Here is an 18,418-nt window from a genome sequence, read left to right on the forward strand (position 1 = left end):
CAGTCTTATTCACCCCCCTTCAAATAAAGTGTTACCAAAGAAATATTCTGCATCATTTTAAAAATCTTTTACAAATTAAAATGTAAAAGTTTAGAGAGTACTAGTCAGAAATATAGCCGTGGTTTTCAAACAACTTTTTAATAATTAATTGAGCTTACTCTATTGTTTGATAATTAGGATCAATTGGAAAGTATGTGTGAGTTAATTTAAATATATATATATTTTTTTTTTTGTAAAATTCCTTGAGATGACATTTGTTGTGAATTGACGCTAAATAAATAAAACTGAATTGAACTTCTAACTCTGTATGAACAGCACTTGACTGGATTTAGGAGTATCACAGTAAAGGAATGCACACTACATTTTTCAAATTTTAATTGGCAAGAAAAACTTTGAAAACCAAGATTTTCCACTTCACAGTAAAGGGAGGAACATTTTAAGGAGATTACCTCTTAAAAAAAAAAAAAAAGACGACGTCAAGCTGATAAAGATGTATGTGCAACAGTATTCTCTTTAGATTTGTTTCTTTACCCGGAAAGAATGAAGGAAAGACTTGAAAATGTTCTCCAGCTTTCTTACATGTGTTCTTCCATCCGCTGGTCACATTATGCTAAGTGGACCCACCCACTTACATCAACATTTCAGTCACCAGGCCAAAAGAAACGCCTGCTTTCCTTTAAACATCAAATTGGAGAGAAAATCACACAAGGAGCATTAAATGGAGCCAACTGGGAACTTCCCACTGAGTTCAAGCAAACAGTTGGGGTTTGAATAAGATAATAAAGAAATCAGAGCATCAATAACAACTGAATTTTGCCTCGCTTTTTTCTTGCAGCCGGCAAAGGAAGAGAAGGTGGAAGACGCCACTGCAAAAAGTCCGGAGAAGACCAAAGACACTGCAGTCGGAGAAGGAGCAGAGGAGGAGAAGAAGAAGGAGCCAGAAGGACACGTGGAGGCTGAAACAGACGGAGGAGAAAGCCAGACTTCGATTTTTCAGTCTCCTCTTCGCCTGGTGAGGAAGAATAAGATGAAGGTGGTGGTGTGTCACGTCACCCTCCTGGAAGGGACTGACTTCACCTGTGAGGTGGAGGTAAGATGTCACTGAAATTCGTCTGTAAATAAAAGTAGGCTTGTTTAGTCCAAAGCACGTGAGTTTCTTTATGCCAGTGATGTAATCACTAATAGGATCAGATCTGGTGTGTGTCTTTGTTGGGGGGGAAAAAAAGCTCTGGGGTATTTAACTTTCTGACTCAAAGCATAGCCATGGCGGAAGCACCACCTGCTCACATTGCAAAGCGGACCAAGCTGATGGGGGCTCGTCCAGGGAATAAAACGCACTCACACACACATTGAGCAGATTAGGGGGTTCCACCAGATTACTTTTCTCCATCTGTTGCTCCCCAATGGACACGTGCCTTATATCCCCCCATTCTCCTACAGACAGACACAGCAACTTATATTGCTTTGAAAAGTTTTCATGCCCAATGTAAAGAAAGCCAAAATAAATTTAATTTACTACAAACATGTGGAAGAAGGTGTGCTTAGATGAACAGTGCACCAATACTATATTAGCAGATTGTAAACCTCTTCACTTTAGCTTAAGACATTTGTTTACTTAAATACAATAACGGTACATCTGAATAAGCGTAAATATACACAGGAGCAATTGTTTAGTTAAAATAGACAAAGCAGAGCATGAACCGAACTGCAGAACAACCAGAGAGAACATCATCAGTGGTGTGGTGAGGCTGGCACATTAAGTTTTCTGTTCTCCCATAAAAAAGCCAAACCATCCCTTTACTGCCTGTTTTTTGTCCCAATTTTTTCATCACTGCAGTTTGCTTGAAAATATTTCCCACACAGTGTGGACATTTTTAGCCCTACAACCCCTCACATTCCCACACTTGCCCCCATCCAGTGGGAAGCATCCCAAAATAGCCATTGTGCAGATCCACTTTGGTCCTCCATGTCTGCATTTCTGCATCGAGTGTTCGTAAGCAGAACATGCACCGGATTCTGACAATTTTAACGTTAGGGTTCACAATCCTGCACTCGGGAATGGACGATGCCAAACCGGTTCCCTGATCTACAGTGTGCCAACGCCTAACTGACTCGCCTGTGAGAGTCTACGGTTGTTTGAACAGTGGCTGCTTTGTGGCACAACAGATAACGCTGATACTGCAACTAACTCCTATTGTCCTGTAGTGAAACACACACACACACACACACTCTCACACATATCCATCCATCCATCCCTCACTCCACATGCTGGCATAGTTAGGATGGCGGCCTGGAAAGATGCACAATGCATTCCAGAGATTAAATTTTCTGTTCTGCTAGCAGACTTCCAACACGGGCAATACGACAGATTTATATGTTCTGATCACTTGCTTTGTTTCAAGAATTAAAATATTCAGGACTTACAATAAGTATACAAGGTGTCCACCGTCAATTAAAAAGTCTTTAAAAAAGTCTCATTTATGGAAAAATAAGTTTTGAAAATGTCTTAAATTCATTAAAGAATATGTGAGTTGACCTTAAATACGCTAATCACAGGTCTTAAATTTTGTCTCTTTAATTTTATCTATTTAATCTTATAAATCCTATGTAAAAAAAATTTCTCACTGGACTTTTCTATCAAGCAGACATCTTCACTCATTATTTGCCATGACTTAAGCCGGTTAAAGCTACCGGTAATGAGCTGCTAACACTTGCTTGGTAGCTGGCTAGCTAGCTAGTTTGCTTTTTAGCTAGCTGGCCAGCAAGAAAACGAACAAGCATATGCTAACTGCTAATGACATTCTGTTAGATACACAAATCTGCTGCCAAGAGTCACCAAAAGACCCCAGAAATTTTACTGTTTTGGTCCCTTGTAGTTTTTTTTTTTTTTTGTATATTTTTGTTGTGTTATAGGTCTTTTATTCATAATAGTTTTAAAAAGTCTTATATTTGAATTGATGAAACCTGCATTAATGCTGTATTTGATGTTTCAGAGGGGAGGGTCTTGGTGTCACATGGTCTAACTCAACCATGTAGCGGTAGCGCTTTGTGGCGAGACAAAACGACACTCTAAAAATGTTGCATTCAAATACCGCAGATGTTTCCAGTTGTCCCAGGACAAAAGGAAAAATGATTTCTTTCATCTGCGTCCTTCCACTTCCACCACGCTCCCTAGCCTGTCTGTGAGCAATGCCCTCTTCTCTGTCTGACCGCCAGCGTTAGAGTGAGGCTCCAGTAAATAACTCAAAAGCAGAAGAATTTGACCTCATATAATTACTTTGTTCTTTGTGATCGCCTGCCCCTTCTTTTCCACCCTCCTTCCTTTGACCTTCTGACTGTCTGAAGGGGGCCGCTGTGTGTTTGGGTGCGCACACTTGGGCATGCATTCACAGATGGTTGTTAAATGTCATTGTCATAGCTGAGTGTGGAGGATTTCAGGGCTAAAGCCGCTATCAGGCCGATGAAGGAATGCGAGACAAATGAAGACACTGTAATAAAGAGCAGAGAGTAATCTAACAGATTTACTCCTAAAATTTTAATTTCAAGTTTTCAAATGATGTTAGAAATGGTTCTTTGTGATGACCTTTCTTTCATTTTGTCTCAGCAGAAACGAGCCAAGGGGCAGTACTTGTTCTTCAAGGTGTGTGAGCACCTAAATCTGTTGGAGAAGGACTACTTTGGCCTGACGTACAAGGACAACCATGATGAGAAGGTGTGCACTGCTTGGGTTTTAGGCTAAAACATGAAAGGCTGCATTGATTCAGGATTTTGACTCTCTCCTTGCTGTGTGTTTCTCCTTCTGTGACCCCCCCAGTGTTGGTTGGATCCCACAAAGGAGATCAAGAGACAAATTCGCAGTAAGTTCACCATTGCAAATCTTCCGTTTCAGATTTCTGTTTGATACCTTATTATGTTTCCATCCATCCATGCATCCATGTAAGCTGTTTCTAATTTAAAAAATGTAGTATACTGAATCTACCCAAATGGTCTGAATAATACATCTATAATTAATTAATCGATTGTCCTGCTGTCAGGAGAAAAACAAACTACTTAAACAAAACACCAGAGACACTGGAAGCCAAATGACAGCAGTCATGCGGTGCTAAAGAGTTTACCAAGGGCGTCATCACTCTGCTTCATTATTTAAAGACCTTTTCATTACATGTTGTTAATATTTAAATGTGAGATAAAACAGGTATCGTTTCACCTTTTTAGGGTTGGCACCTACTGGAGGAGGGTTGGCAGCTGCTAAGCTTACAATGTCTTGTTTGGTTTTTTATACACAAAACATGACGGTAGCTGTTTGACGGTTACATCAGTTTGGGAAAATGTCAAAGTCCATTATTTCTTTATGATTGATCTAAATCCAGTCCGCCTTTCTGTTCTGAGCTTGCATGCGCTTTGAGTTAAATTAAAAGTTCGGTGTAGACCTTCGTTTGCCTTCAAACTTGTCTGTTTCTTGTATTCTCAGGATTTTCCTCTAGCTCTTTAAAAAAAGAAGCTCAATAAATCTGACCAATAGTCATAAAAGTTAGAAATGTTCTAATTCGTCTTTTTATGCCGTTCATACCTTGCTTCCTCTTATGTTTGCTGTATAAGTCAAAACAAGCTCTTATAAAGCCTGTAACTTCACAGTACAACCATGTAATTTAGGCTAGAAAAAAGTTTACATTTTGTTAATTAGCAGATGTGTGAGGCAGTGGAGTTTGGGTGTGTGCAGAATGCATGTGGTTTATCCCAGACTCTTTATGTGAGTGTGTGCGGTGTGCATAAATGCCTATATAGATGCTATAAGTGCTTTACATCTCACTCTGTGTGCTCATTTGTGTGCATTTTTTTGGTGTGTGAATGTTTAGAAAAGCGTTCACTCACAACCTGTATGCATGCGGCCATTGCTTTACGCAAATCACAGGGTTGACACCATTCTTCCCTAAACTGCTGTCATTTTGAGTACAGCCGTCGTCGCGGTGCGAATGCAAATAAAGATGGGTTGAAATCTGAAGCGCCTGTCGGTTGCTCCAGGACCTGTGCTAGAAAGTACACAGGCGTGTTTTCCATGAAGACCTAAAAGTTTCAGTATGGCCCCCGATTTAACCGAAACATTTTATTCATCATGTCTGCTGTTTGTGCTACAAGGCTTGTGAGAACCATGCAACTGGGACGTTGCTTTCGTGAAGGCTAGAGTTGTTAAGTGCACAACTAATAGTTGCAAAGTCAACAGCTTCACTCCGTTGATTTCTGCAGCTCCTCCAGTTGCTTTAAGCCTCCAGGCTGCTTTTTTTTTATTTATTTTTTTATTAAAGCTCTGTTTGCCTGGCCTGGCTTTTTAAGTGGATGAAAATTTTTAAAACCTCAGGATGTTTTTTTTCTTCTTTTTAACAACCTAGCTGTGATCATGACCTCAACAATTTTATCCTTGACAGTTTGTATAATGTCATGATGCTGTTTGTTCACTAATGCTCTTTAATAAAACTTTAAAACAGAAGCATATAAAGTGTTTTCTGTAAAAGGAACAGGCTTTATTTCCCAAGTCTGTTTTTTTTTTCTTTTTTGCATGTTTGTGTTTAATTTACTATTAAATTAAACTAAATTAAAAGGAAAAACACAGCTGAACATTATATATATTCATCTATTCAAGATGATTTTTATGTATCTGTTAGGGAGAGTTCACCATTTTATTCCAAACATGCCTCTACATCAACCACTTTTGCTGGCAAATGTAATTTAGGAACTTGAATTATTATTGAGGACCGGGACAAAGTCGTTCCGAGGACCTCAAATGGTCCCCGGGCCACACTTTGGACATCCCTGCTTTAAAACCTTCACACAAGAGCTACATTTATTATTACATTAAATTGCATACAGGGGTTTATATTTACCAAGTAGGAGACTTCTGGATTTTATTTAGGGGTGACAGAGTAAAGAGGGATGATTACAAATTCACTCCACAGTTTCTGGATTTGCAGTTGTAAAAAAAGTAAAAGTTATGTGTATCATTTTCCACCCACTTAACATTTATATCTTCCTTTTTATTGTTTTTTCTCGTAAAGTGAAGGTTTGTGGTTGGAACGTAACAAATGTTACAATTTTCATCGAGCATAGCCTCACAAGGCACTGCAAGTAATGACCTAGGGACGCAAAATCACATCAATCACAGTTTCTTTCTGTCGTGCTCAATAAAGTCCGGGAACCTCCTACAGTTGTTGGCACAGATCAGAATATTCCGATTTAAATGGATCACTTTTTCCTGAAGGTTTTTAAAAAAATCCTGTCAGTTTAAGACAAGGCAGAGAATCTCGTTTTCTGAATCAGAAGCAGCGGGAACAGAACCACGCATCAGATGGGTCGATGGCTACTTGGATACACTGTAAGGGTACAGACAGAGTTCATAGCTGGAGTGGAAACATATACAGAGCCTTCTACTAGAAATTGACAAAGTATTTCGCAGTCCACTTTTAAACTTCTAAATAAATCAAATAATAATTCTAGGTTTCCTTATTCTGTTGAATTAACTTAAAAAAATCATAGGTGGGCACTGCTTAACCAATATATTTCTGCACATATTGGTTAATGTGCAGAAACGACAATGTGTCACTTTTAATGACAGTCTCTATGGATCTGATCACTTTATCTCTTTATTTATTGTGTTTTTTTAAGACACTTGTCATGCCTATTCTGCACTCCATCCACATGAAGTGATATCGAACCTTTAAAAATATGCCGGTTCTACAAATGATGACAAGTTAAATGTCTGAAGTCGGATTTTTGGAGCCCACAATGAAACATTTAGTCCTGCAGGAAGTGACTGGGTGTTTGCTTTGACAGAAAACAGCAGCAAGATTTAATCTCACCTGTAATGTTGGACTGAATCTAACTGGAGGGCATGCAAAGCGAGCGGGTCTGGACGTAGGCCATGTTTAGACCTCAACTGTGCGTGTGGCTGCTGTTAATATTTAACAGCGGTGGTCAGGTTTGCTCCTTCATCAAACTGCCTCCGACAGGTCTACGTGCCTCACTGGACACTTTCATCCAGGATTGTTCAGACTGCTGCAATGAGCATAAGCAGGTGCATCTATTGGCAGTTCTAGATGATTTTCAGCCAGAAGGATCTGAGAGAGGCGTTAAAATCCTCTTATCTGGTTCGGCTGCAGAAGCATCAGTGTAGCTCATCAAATTGTTTCCCTTTTTGTGTGTTTTGTTACTTTACTTGACATTTTTCACTATGGATTTCTTCATAAAAAAATCTCAAAAGAACCTAGAATGAGTGAAAACATGTCTGATGCCATTTTTTATGAATATATAAAAAATGTATTATCTAAACATAACTATGGCTGAAATGATTAGTAATTATTATTGAAATAATTGTCAGCTAATTTAGTCATTGATTAATCATTAACTGGAGTATACAGACTAAAAAAAGGCAGTTTGTCTAAAAAAACAAAACAAAAAAACCCAATGTATTCAGAACAGTAATTAAGCCAAAGCTGTACAAAATGTATATACATTTAGCATTTATAATAAAAACATTTTTGTCTTTAAATATTCTTTACCACAAAACTCCTACAGTGTTATTTTAGCTATATCCACTTCAAGTTCACTAAAGGAATGCTATTTTATTGCATTTTAGGCAATAAAATGTTTTTTTTTCTTATTATTTTATAAAGCAATTGAAGTGTTTGTTTTGCATATTTTAACATTGTATTAAAAAACTTAAGAGATTAAATGAAAAATCTATAGGATATGCCAATTTTTTTTATGCGATTAATGCAAATAATCCATTACGAAAATAATAGCTGGTTTGCTGCCTTGAACAAAACAGGCACAAAATAAACAGTAAATGCTGTGAATACTTTCCAGGTTCATTAATGTCAAATAATGTGTTTAGTTTTAAATTTGCATACTTTTATTTTACTTGGAAATATTTATCAAGACAGGCTGTTTATCAAATCTATTAGGAGTCAAAAACCTGAACCTGTTTTCAACCAGTGTGATGCATCTTTTCCTTGTGTTTGATTGCTCTCTGATGTCATGTTTTCTAAGAATAAAATACCCAGATGATGTGATCTGCATTACTTCACCCAGACATTTTTTGTTGGGTGGAACAAAACTCAGCAGACCGGGCGAAAGCCGTGACAGCCTGGCCTTTTGGTTGCAGGCAGAACAGAACATAAATGAAGGCCACGTTATGACAGGTTGTTGAAGACATTCGCTGTCATGTTGCCGGTGATGACAGCTCCTTTTTTTTTGATCTCATTGAAGACTGAAATGAAGCATGGCATTTAGTAAAGCTGGAGAGGTGGGGGGATGTTATACAGCACCAGATCTGCTCATTTGTGTGTGGGAACACGATGCATAACAGCTGTCCTGCATTATTTTTTATGAATCTCATCTGCTTTTATTGTAATTTTCTCTCAGGAATTTATACATGTGTTCTGTTGTATTTTCCGCTCTGTTTTCTTGGTTTTCTGCGACGTAAATCACTTAATTGAATATTTCGTTCTCCAGGTAACAACTGGCAGTTTGCATTCGGTGTCAAGTTTTACCCTCCTGACCCATCGCAGCTCACCGAGGACATCACAAGGTACAGACACACACACACACACACACACACACTCACACTCAACTTCCACAATTACTAACACCGTTTGGTAAAAATGCAAACAAAAGCCTGAAAATAAACTGTTGTGAAGACTTGGTGATCACAACATGACGTTTTTTGTCAGTGTTGCTGAAAAATGAACACTTTGAACAAGACAAGCTAACAAAAACAAAAAGCTAGAAATGAGCTCAGTTGAAGAGAACAGCATGGCCTAGTCAAAACCTACTGAACCGGGTCAAAATATATTCTGAGCTGTCTTCTGGTTTCTCTCTCGCATGGTTACTGAATTGTAACCATGCGAGAGAAATAATATCGCAGGTTAGCTGGCCATGTTTCCAAATAATCCCCTTCCAACTTAACGTCCAGCCATTATGCCGACTGATCCCACCTACTAGCAGACTCAGAGTTATACTTCCTGCATTCATTGAGTGACTTTCTTTTTGCCATCCAAAAAAAAAAAAATACCATCACAATATCTACTTGTGTTTCAGTGGTGTTTTTGTCCTACACCAGATGCCTTTTTTGTGATAAAGTATCCATTACGTTCTGCTGCTTTGGCCTGCTGTTTTATGTTAGGCTCTTTGTTGTTCAGATTTGCTGAAAACAACGACCCACTCTGGCTGAAAATGTGAGTCATAGAGTAAAGTCAGTGAAAGTGAAGCAGACCCATTGAAGACTGGGTCTGGCCCTAATGCCAAAACAATGTGCTCTGAAGCCACACAACGCTTCATAGAGGAGCAGGGAAGCGCTCAGCTAATTTGAAACTCGATGCTGGACTTCTTCTCACGTGTAATAGTTTTTCCTTTTGATTAAACTTGGGTAAATAAACATAAACTCAGATTTTTATATGTATTCAGACGCATGTTCTCCTGAGTCAGTACTTTGTATTTTCATCGGGGTTCGTACCAGTGCTTGAAATCCTTCAAAATGCTTGGATTTCAATTAGCTCTTTTCAAGGCTCAGAAACGGCTTGATTTCTGTATAAAGTACTTTAAAGTGCTTAATATTCAAACTGCATGGTTTTGTCATAAAGTCCACTCTGGAATTGAATCTGAAATTGAATCGAGACCATCTTTTTTTTAGTCAATCTGTTTTGTTTTCATCTCCAGTGTGGTAGTGGAAAAATTTGAAAACGTACCTTGAAAATACTTGACAGGTTTTTGAATTTTACTGTGGGAAAAGTGTAGGAACCCTGAACCATCAACTAAACAGAGCAGAAGAAATCTTTATGATGCAGGGAGAAACCTCTTGAAGAATCAGTAAAAGATGTCCTGTTGTTCAGCTACAAGAATGGAAAGAAACCTGCCCTACTGAGACAACTATAACAAAGGCATTTAATCCATACCCGTTTCCTGTTTTGAGTCTATTTTTTTTCCCTCACCGTATCGTTTTTAGGTACCTTTTGTGTCTGCAGCTGCGGGAGGATGTTGCTTCTGGACGGCTGCCTTGCTCATTCGTCACCCACGCTCTGCTGGGGTCATACACGTTGCAGGTAGAGCAAAAAACCAAAAACAAAACAAAAACAAATATTCTGTCTGTTCTGTTGTCTTGTGTTTCTGAGGTAACCTATGCGATAATCATGTTGACCAGTAAGTATATTTAGCCGTGGCAGCTTCCCAAAAATAGATTTCTGTTTTTGAATAATTTACAGGCCGAACTGGGTGACCATGAACCCGACCAACCTCGCCCTTTGGACTTCATCAGTCAGCTGACGTTTGCGCCCAATCAGAACAAAGAGATGGAGGAGAAGATTCTTGAACTCCACAAATCCCACAGGTCAGAGAGGAAAATGAGTTTGACTCGTAGTTTGATAGTTCAGTTGTTATCAAGGGAGTCTGACCGGATTATATTTATATGCACGACTTATTGTGATATGTTATTTAATTTTAGCCATTCTTTCGTTTTTAGGGGAATGACACCAGCACAGGCGGACCTCCAGTTTCTAGAAAATGCCAAGAAGCTGTCCATGTACGGAGTGGACCTGCACCACGCCAAGGTATAAATAAATGAAGGCCTCCCCTCTTCTCCTCTTCCTCTCCATTGTTGTTGACATCTGGGGATTAGCCCAGCTCCTTTGATGCGCATGCATGTTTGTATCTGTGCGTGTCAGCTGTGCAAACACTCGGGCAGACCATTTCCATGGGAACAGCCACTCTCCCTCGCTGGGATAGTGGCTCATCAGCCGACTGGATGTGTGTCGGAACATGTACTGGGGTCTTTGGGGCAAAACCAGCAAATACACATGAGAATAAGAGAGTCTGGAAATAGGAAGCTGGGAGGCATGTTAGAGAGCGAAGACAAAACAGGGTTTAACTGAGGATGAGGGCAGTCCAATTAGATTTAGAGAGAGGCAAGTTCCCTTTAAGGACATGCTCCACTTCTGCCCAGCAGAGAGTGGAAAGAACGGTGCAGCGGAGCGCTTTAATTGCTGACAGTCTTTTTTCTTTTCATCACACACAATTGTTAATTATCCTGGAAATTCAAAGGGATGATCTACTTGATCTTTTATGTAACATGTCTGCAGGTTTTATCATTCCAAAGCCTGCAAAAGAGGCGACCTAAACACCATGATTAACCTGTGGAAGGAGTCATACTAAGTTGTGTGCCTGATGATGCGGAGACTTCGGCGTTATGGAACGGGGTCGCAGCTTGATTTGTTTGATCATTACATGGCAGATCAAAATGTGGTGCCTGTTGGGTTTGGGATGCAGTGCAGCTTTGAAATGCTTCTATGCTATTGGTGCAAATTCCTTTCAAAACGTTGCAGTATTTTCTGAAGCCACTTGTCTTTAAAACTCTTTAAAACTGAACTTGCATTTACTGGCGCAACACGCAGATTGCATTATGTGCTACATAGAGGGTCATCAGCAGCACAGCGCTGATATTCAGCTCAAAACTCGTGTGGTTTTACGTGATAAATGGGAAAATTTGCACGAATGAGTTGGAATAAAATTCGACATTATTGAATTCATGGTTCATCTGTTCAGTTTGTTTGCTCCATTTATTCATCTTTCAGTTTGGACTAGGCATATGCTGGTGACCCACATCAAGGTTAAACAAGGCTATGGTTCAAAAACATTCCCCACTGTAGCAGCCCTGTGGGTTAAAGTCCTTTTAATGAGATGCCAGAGCAAGTGTTGGAGTGAGACTGTTTTGTTTTGGCTAGACTGAGTAGGATGGAGCAGCATTGTTACCGTTTGCTAGAATTTGATGATTCAAAATGACTTTATGACGACTCACATCGACCAAAACTTGACTAAATCGCCTTCCTGACATAGAAAACCAGGCGCCTTCATGACTTATTCTCATTGATCACTTGGACAATTGTCCATGTTGTTGAGGTCGGTAATAGTTCTTTGTAAGAAATTGACCAAACAACTAAAGCCTATTAGTCCTTACAGCACAAGAACAAAGATCGATGGCTGGCTTTTAACACAGCACGTCCATTTGATGTGTAAAATGTGGCTGAGCCCCAGTAAAACTGACCATTATCAGCATATTGCACTCTCCATCTGTGCAACTGATTGTTCTCTGTTAATTCATTGCCGTAATCAATTCACCTTTACTCTGGCCAAACGGCCTTGAATTTAAAAGGTGGGTTAGTCTGGAGGCTAACGTGTGCGTGCGCGTGTACGTAATAATTTCTGCTGACCCTAAACAGACTACTTTAAAAATCAGTCGATGAACGTCATGATCTGGTTTGTTTGTACTGCAGGCATTTATATCAGAAGAATACATAATCTCCTCATCGAGTCATTTTCTATTTTCTACTTTTCTGTCTGACTGGGACAGGATTCAGAAGGAGTGGACATCATGCTGGGTGTGTGCGCCAACGGACTCTTGGTGTACAAAGACAGGCTTCGGATAAATCGGTTCGCTTGGCCCAAAATACTCAAGATATCGTACAAGAGGAACAACTTCTACATCAAGATCAGACCAGGAGAGGTTTGTATTAAACACACACACTGATAGATGGATGAATGTTAAAGTACTTTAAAGTTGTTGGGATGAATTGTGTTTAACTTCTGACATATGGGAGCACGTATAGATCGGTATGTGGAGTAAATGTGACGTAAGGGAGGAGAGTTTGTTTAAAAAAATTACAGGACAAATGTTAAAAACAGTTCTTCAGTTAGACGGCTTTAGGTGTGGAATAATTCTTGTGAGGAGTTAAAGTTGTGTTTTTCACTCTTTAGATAAAAACAAAGTATAGAAATAATTTGCTTAACAAATACAGTAAGGCTTGATTATGATTGTTTATTTTCTTTTATGAGTTTGTCTACAGACTCAACTGCAGTCCTTAGATGTTTCTGAAAAATATGCAGGAAAGATTTTGATAAATAAAGGCATAATAAGCTTTCACCTACACTTTTTTTTTTTGATTTACACTTTCTTGAAATTGATTGTCAGGATTTTAGGTTTTTTGTTTTTTTTCTACATTGTGTGTGCTTTATTGCCTTATATGGAAAGGTTAAAATGACTGAAAAAAATAAATTGCAAAACAAGAAAACGTGTTCCTGTTCCTTTGACAGACGGAGCAGTTTGAGAGCACCGTGGGATTCAAGCTCCAGAATCACCGATCTGCTAAAAGGCTGTGGAAGGTCTGCGTAGAAAACCACAGCTTCTTCAGGTAAAAAGACAAATATACGTTCACAGTGAGATGCAATGCAATTAACAACGTAGAGTTTTAAGAACTTTATTTGACTCGAGACGAACCTGTATGTTCGTTTGTCCTATGGGATGGCGCTTTATGTATAAAATACACTCATACATAACCACAACATAGACAGAAAATCCAAGTGCACACTTTTGAGTGTGTTCTCCATGAGCTTCAGTATCCAGTCTGACAACTAGGAGACATTTCCCTCAATCACACGCACCTGTAAAAGTAACTACAAAATGTTTTTTTTCAAATTAGACCATTGAACACGCTTTTGTCGGTGCTCTTTTTCTCCGTCTCCAGGCTAAACGCGCCGGAGCCTCCTACCAAGGCCCGCTTTCTGACGCTGGGATCCAAGTTCCGCTACAGCGGGCGAACGCAGGCCCAGACCCGGCTGGCCAGTTCTCTCATAGACCGACCCGCACCCAGCTTCGAACGCACCTCCTCGAAACGCATCAGCCGCAGCCTGGACGGAGGTAACGCACGCGGAAACGAGCGCCTTTTTTAAAGAGCCTCTCAACTTAAGGAAATACGCATCAAAAGAGGAATGTCGAGCATGAAGCACAGTTGGAATTTCATAAGTTTGCATCTGAATATCTTTTTTTCAAAATGGATCTGAAACGCTCTATGTCGGAGCAGATACAGGAAATAGCTGGAGCATCTGTTTCCTGTCACACAGGGAGAGACAGAGCGAGGGAAAGGGAAAGAAGAAAATAAAGAATGCTCTGTTTATCGAAAAGAACAAAATTCTCAGCATGTAAAGTAATGTGACGACACGACTCCGGCCTCTGGGCAGTCAGCAAGTGCGAAGTTACCTTGTCTTATCTTGGAGCTGTTTTCATTTTCGTAGGATCACAATCATTTTATTGTCTTTAAAAACAGAACGCACCGTTTATCCTGCGGTTTCCCCACATTTGGTTTACAGATTCCACTTTTTGCAGCTGCTTGCCTCCGTTTCCTGTCGGTTGCATTGTTCACCTACCTTACAGCGACCCCTGCTGGACAGATTGTTTTACTACAGTTCAGTGTTCTTGCTCCTTTGGAACCGCAAATTAAACCGTCAGATAACCAACAGATTTTCGTTGTGTTTTTTTTTTTTTTTTTGCCTCTTCAGCACCGGTGATCAGCATAACTGAGGCTGGAAGTGAGACGGCGGAGAACGGACGGGATCATCGTCTAGAGCTTCACTCTGACTCCAAGGTGTGTATTCATCAAAATCCCATCGAAATGGAAATATTAAAGCAGAAAAGATCTGCCAGTGTTTTCAGACAACTTTAATACTGACGTGTTTCTTATTTCCGGGGGCGCAACGGTAGCTGTGTTATTGCTCAAATAACAGAAATCAGTAACAAGGTGACACTTGCTTTGTTGAACACTGAAAAAAAACAAACAAACATTATTTTGCCGTTTTTGTCAACTTCTTTAAATTGACTTTCTGACCACTACCTCAAAAAGCATAAACTGCCACAGGGAGGACTTGAACAGAACCAAATTGAGGGCCAGGATATTGTCGTTTGGAACATTTTTCACTGCCTTCAGGGGTAAAAAAAAAAAAAAAAAAAAAAGGGAAAATGTCTGACTTTCTTTGCTTGTTTCTGGTGTTTCCTGAAAATCCTTCAGACCTCTAACGAACAAGAGTTCATCACTAATATTATTTGTTTTCAGCATGTCAGTTTCAATGCAAGGCTTCACGTCATCTTGGGCCAAACAACTGTTGGATTCCATCAAGCTTTAAATAAATCATGAGAAATCTACAGATGCACTTATCGACAACTATAGTGTTTCTTTTTTGTTTCACACAAGAAAACCATGAAGTGGTTGTTGTCAAAGGAACCTCAGAATCATCTGTCTAAAGCAAACTGTATCAGCTAAGGCCTCATCAGTTGTAATGAGCGGCATGTGTTAACATTTGTGATGGTAGGACAGAAAAGGCTCTATTTGACCATTGCTCTGATTGTAAATATGAGCAACTTCAGGTCTACAGCTATTTTCTTTTGGAAATGCCTGCCTTACTTGATCTACACATTTTTCTATTTTCCCCATTTTGAAGAGTGGCTAAGCGAGATGAGCTTAAGCAAGCTCTGGCAAAAAGGAGGCCATTCAAATCGAAATTACAGTGGAAAACAAATATAAATCTAAAATATATTTTTAAAAAAAATCAATATTGAATTTAAATTATTAAAGAAAATAAATGTTTTGGTTACATTTATTTTTTAGGAGTTGTTATAGGGTGTGTCTTTATGAAAAAAAAATCTTTTGACATGCTATTTATTTCCTCTTAATAAATTTACTCAGATTAAAGGCTTTATTTTTCTAAACTTGTTAGTGTGAGATAAGGCTACACATTTCCACTTACACATGGTGTCAATATGGCATCTGGAGGCAGATGCACATCTGTTAATTGACTGATAAAGTCACTAAATACTGTCACGTTTACCTGGACTGCCATGCACTCACATGTCCACAAGGGGGCACTGCGCCCTCCTAAAGCCACCTCACAGGAGTGGATCCTGTTTGCAGTGCATGCCTCCTGTCCCACCACCTTTTCCCTCACTGCCACCTTTTCCCTCCTGATCCTCACTCGCCTCCCGTCTCTCGCTGGTGACGCCCCCTGTTGGCAGTTTCTGCGAACTCCTGCGCCCTCTACTTTCTGCACTTTGCTCTCCCCGCTATGTTCACTTTGAAGCTGTCGTGTCGTTCACTGACTAATGTTATGTTTCTTTCCCTTTCTCTTTTTTTTCCCTTCACACACACTCCCTTTAATTTTGCTTTTCCAATATCCCACTGGCATGATTTTTATATTTTCTTGTCATGACATGCCTATCGCTTATTTTGGTTTGTCGTTTCAATTGTTTTGTTTTTTTCCATACCTCGCCTTTTTTTTTTTTTACTTTTTCGTCGTGTGTATGCATTTTTCTCCCTCCTTTATATTATTTGCTTTATTTCCCATGTACATTTTCCCTCACCTTCACTTCCCACCGATTAGTCAATCTTTATGTTCCCTCTTTCGTTTTCCTCATCATCCTCACTCTCCTCCATCCCCCCTTCGCTCGACTCCATCTCCGAGCTCGACCGCGCCCTTTCCGACATCTCCGAGGACGACGACCGAGCCGAGGACGCGGAAGCCGCAAGCTCGTTGTGGAGCCTCCCCTCAAACACCCTTTCGCTTTTCACCGATCAGCAGCTGGCTGATCTTGGACACCTCATTCAGACCTCTCCATCCTCCCAGCCGGTCTCTGCCTCCCAGACATGCAGCTCGGAGCTTGTGAAATACGAGGAGGGCGTCACCAGAGCAACAGCTGGTTGGGCAAATTTGCGACAGTGGTTCTCTCTGAAGGGTGTGGTTAAATTAGCTTCTTTCATCTTGTGTTTCCTCTCGGTTTTAAGCAAGAATGAAAGCAGGTGTCTGCCCAGGAAGATATTTACAGGGCTAGGAGAGAAGCTGAACATTTATTTTAACATTTTTGGCACTAAATATTCACCTTTCAACCTACCTGCATTTAGATTACGTCAAATTGTGAGCTGTTTAGCATTTCTGTGGGCTCGTTTTCTGGCATTTTTGACACATCTCCCACTAAAACTCAAGAAGTTCGTCGGTACTCTGCCTTTATACGCAAAGCAGCGACAGTTTCCCAAAGTATCCTCCATCCCCTGCCCTCAGATCGTCTCCTTCTCTTTGCTTTCCTCCTTTTCTTCCCGTTCCCCTCTTCCTCTTACCACCTTCCGCTCTTCTAGCTTCACTGCATCTGTCCATCGCTACCTCCTAAACCCCTCCCCTCTCTTCCTCCCATGCCTCTTAGCACTCTTCCTGCTCGTCGTGATGGTGACAGCGAGCCAGTCGGTCGTTTTAGCCCTGATTTTAGCCACACCCCTCGGCCTGACCCTGTCCTACTTGGAGACGGCCGTCTCCAGTCGAAGAAAGACTCTTTTGCCCATGTTTGTCAGCCACGAGGCAAGCGAGCGTAATTCAAGCTCCGGTGCAGACCAGGACGCCTCCGCCCTCACACCGACACACACGCACCCTCACGCCAGGCACCACGGAGGCATAGGCTGGACCCAGGAGATGTGTGATCCTGCGGCGTAAATTCGCACATTCAGATTTCTCATCCTGCCCCACTTTCCATTTTAATTCTTTTTTTGTTTTCAGCCTTTATGAGAATGTAAACATCACATAAACCTAAATGTTTTCTCCTTTTGTTTTTCCCTGCTAACAGCACCTCCTGATAAAGCCTCCTCCTCTTAGCTTCCCTGCACCTCACTCTAATCTTTCCAAAGTAAAGAATGAAGTTTGTGACATTATTTAAGGAAGTAAAACTATTTTTAAAAAAAAGTATCTAAATGAAGAATAATTATATAGTAAGTAGATATATGTAAGGCTTTTAGATGCTGTTTTTGACTAAAGTAAACAGATACGTGTTGAACACACTGTACAGTAACTTAACAAAATAGATAAAGTGTAGTATTTAAAAATCTGCATTATTTGACAATGTTCTCACTCAGCATTTATTAGCTCTTGGATATTAAACAAATGAGCACCCATTTGTTTACACATAGGCATGGGCCGGCGCGAGAATACCGCTGCATGAAAAAAGCAAAAACTATTATGTTACTTTATATCGTGCGCTCATATAAACCATTAAAATCTCCCAGATGTGCACAATCTGTGCACATCAAAGCGACACGTGTATCTCAAAGACACAACATTTCCTGATTTTTTTCCCCACAACAACTAACAGGCAGTGCAGACAAAGAAAACATCTGGCATCACGCTGAAAGGAGAAGAAATGGTTTAGTGACAGATTTAGCTGTTCCGAAGCCGTGATTTACCCTGATTCCCGCTAACCGGACCATGCATATGTGTAACACATTTGGTGCCCCCCTGCCCCCCTATAGAAACTTTAGAACTCAAAACGTATTAAGTTTTTTATGAAGGCCCTCTACTTCATCTGGAGCATCTGGAGAAAAAAAAAGACTTATTCCTGGCGAATAAAATAGTTTTTAATCGTTTTTGATGTTGTACATAAAAATCAATTAACACAGAATAAATAAGCTTAATCCACACTTGCAGAAAACTTTAAGTCTTTTTTTAAAAGCAAGTTGTTGCCGCCTCTGCGTACTAATCATCCTAAACTTCTGACATATAGTTTCACGTGACCAGA

At 40.1% G+C, this 18,418-nt stretch overlaps 1 protein-coding gene across 17 annotated transcripts in view; it reads left to right on the forward strand.

Annotated features, from left to right (window-relative positions):
- The window catches only part of epb41l2 (erythrocyte membrane protein band 4.1 like 2), a 48,163-nt gene that overhangs the window by 20,072 nt on the left and 9,673 nt on the right, over nucleotides 1–18,418 (forward strand). For 14 of the 17 annotated variants that reach the window (XM_016675841.1, XM_016675838.1, XM_016675843.1 and 11 more), the window contains exons 4-14: nucleotides 836–1,090; nucleotides 3,605–3,712; nucleotides 3,815–3,857; nucleotides 8,506–8,581; nucleotides 9,995–10,091; nucleotides 10,251–10,375; nucleotides 10,508–10,595; nucleotides 12,392–12,544; nucleotides 13,132–13,229; nucleotides 13,563–13,735; nucleotides 14,374–14,459. In XM_016675841.1, coding sequence (XP_016531327.1) covers nucleotides 836–1,090; nucleotides 3,605–3,712; nucleotides 3,815–3,857; nucleotides 8,506–8,581; nucleotides 9,995–10,091; nucleotides 10,251–10,375; nucleotides 10,508–10,595; nucleotides 12,392–12,544; nucleotides 13,132–13,229; nucleotides 13,563–13,735; nucleotides 14,374–14,459 — 1,302 coding nt within the window. Of the gene's footprint in view, nucleotides 1–835; nucleotides 1,091–3,604; nucleotides 3,713–3,814; nucleotides 3,858–8,505; nucleotides 8,582–9,994; nucleotides 10,092–10,250; nucleotides 10,376–10,507; nucleotides 10,596–12,391; nucleotides 12,545–13,131; nucleotides 13,230–13,562; nucleotides 13,736–14,373; nucleotides 14,460–16,245; nucleotides 18,212–18,418 lie in introns of those variants that run through there. The other 3 variants (XM_016675842.1, XM_016675852.1, XM_016675853.1) reach the window with 2 other exon arrangements.

Source organism: Poecilia formosa, unplaced genomic scaffold, assembly GCF_000485575.1.
Source record: "Poecilia formosa unplaced genomic scaffold, Poecilia_formosa-5.1.2 Scaffold122, whole genome shotgun sequence".
Lineage (NCBI taxonomy): Eukaryota > Metazoa > Chordata > Actinopteri > Cyprinodontiformes > Poeciliidae > Poecilia > Poecilia formosa.